The sequence below is a fragment of the Austrofundulus limnaeus genome, unplaced genomic scaffold (genome assembly GCF_001266775.1).
Source record: "Austrofundulus limnaeus strain Quisiro unplaced genomic scaffold, Austrofundulus_limnaeus-1.0 Scaffold1112, whole genome shotgun sequence".
Lineage (NCBI taxonomy): Eukaryota > Metazoa > Chordata > Actinopteri > Cyprinodontiformes > Rivulidae > Austrofundulus > Austrofundulus limnaeus.
The window spans coordinates 81,434-83,160 of NW_013953514.1; the positions used below are offsets into that span (position 1 = coordinate 81,434).

Consider the following 1,727-nt stretch of genomic DNA (forward strand, 5'->3'; position numbering starts at 1 on the left):
TCCTGTATCTGACAGAGCATAGATATTCTACGCTCCAGTTCAGCTGCTTTGTCAAAGAGTGAGAAACAGCCCTGGCATCTTGTTGGAGAGGTTTCAGGAACCATCCTCTGTTCTGTTCTTTAGCTTTGTGTTTCAGATGATGACTGAGCTTAGCTCCCCCTCTCAGTGTGGCTCAGCTGAAACCTGTCACAGCTGTCAGTGGAGACGGTCCAACCTCATGGATCTTTGTTAAATTTGCAGAGTAATAAATGCCAATGACCTGAACCAAAGTAGCTAAAAATTAGCCAAATTTACAGAAAATGAACTAAACTTCAAGTACTGACAAATCACAGAGGATTGTGTCTGATTTGGTGGAAGCTTATTTTCATGGTTTAACCAAAAATAACCACAACTCTGTCTTTCCTTTAGATAAAAATATAACTGACATGAAAGGCAGAGGGCCTTATGTGTTATTTACAGAATGCAAGGCTTTTAGCAGTGTTATAAATAAACAGAATAAAATCTTTTACATATAGATGTTTTATTACACATCAACAAACTGTTCAAAATGTGCCTCAGTAATTACAGTTTTTGTGTCTCTCAGAGGAGGGTCTACTCATCCCACCATGGACCTCTTCCTCCCTCTCAGCCGAACCTCGTCGAGCTTTGTGATGACGGCCGCAGACCTTTTGGACGAGGTGCTGTAGCTCTTCAGCAGCTTGTCAAACAGCAGCTCTGTGTTGGGGTGCGTACTGAGGAAGGCCTTCTCCAGAACAAACAGGTCCACGCCCTTATCCTCCGGCAGAGCCGAGATGTAACTCAGGCCGAAGTCGATGAGGACGAGGTCGGGCTGCGTGTCCTCCGGGCCGCGCCTCAGCAGCATGTTGGAGGTGGTCAGGTCTCCGTGGATGACATCCTCATCGTGCATTTTAGCTAAAATCTGGCCTATGTGCTGAGCCAGTCGCTGCAGCTCTTCCTCCTTACAGGAGCCAGACTGCTGGGAGGTGGTGATGTGGTCTCGCACTGTTACGGAGTCCAAAACCTCCTCCAGGAAAACACAATGACAGCTGTAGTCTACAAAGTAAACAACTGGAGTAGAGATGCCTGAGGAGAGAGAAGAGAGGAGTTAAAACTACAGAGCTGCATCAGGATTCATTACTGCTGAGACCACCGACTGATGAAAGCACAAAGCTCTTTCTTCAGTTTTAAGCACCTCCTCTACGTAACAAATGACTTATTCTGTCACCAACAGCAGCATAACTAAAGAAGTCAATTTGTCAATATTTTTAGTTCGTGCACATTTTCTGAATAAACATGAGGAAGCTTTTAGATCAGCACATCGACCCACACAGAGTTAAATAACGCTGTGCCAGACTGGCGCTGGAGCTTTTCCTTCTCTTCTGTTTAAACTGATGCTATTCTAAATAAAATGTTAAAAGACCCAAATGTGTTTTTGTCCAGTTTTTGGGAGGTCCAAACATCTCCAGGAGACTGAAAATCTTATTTAACCGTGTGTGGAAAAACAAACAAAACATTATGTGCACGTTTTAAGCACATTTAYAGTGGGGAGAACAAGTATTTGATACACTGTTGATTTTTCAGGTTTTCCCACTTGCAAAGCTTGTAGATGACTGTAATTTTTATCATAGGTACTCTTCAACTGTGAGTGATGGAATCTAAAACAAACATCCAGAAAAATACAATGGATGATTTTAAATAATTAATTTCCATTTCATTTCATTCAGCTG

General features: G+C 42.7%; 1 protein-coding gene across 1 annotated transcript; it reads right to left on the reverse strand.

The window, feature by feature from the left end:
- Positions 1-501: 501 nt before the first annotated feature.
- tp53rk (TP53 regulating kinase) lies at positions 502-1,083 on the reverse strand (the record flags this gene model as incomplete). The annotated part of the gene is given in 1 exon segment (XM_014030744.1): positions 502-1,083. A coding segment is annotated over 1 exon segment (488 nt), but the record flags the coding sequence as incomplete, so codon positions are not given.
- Between the last annotated feature and the right edge of the window lie 644 nt (positions 1,084-1,727).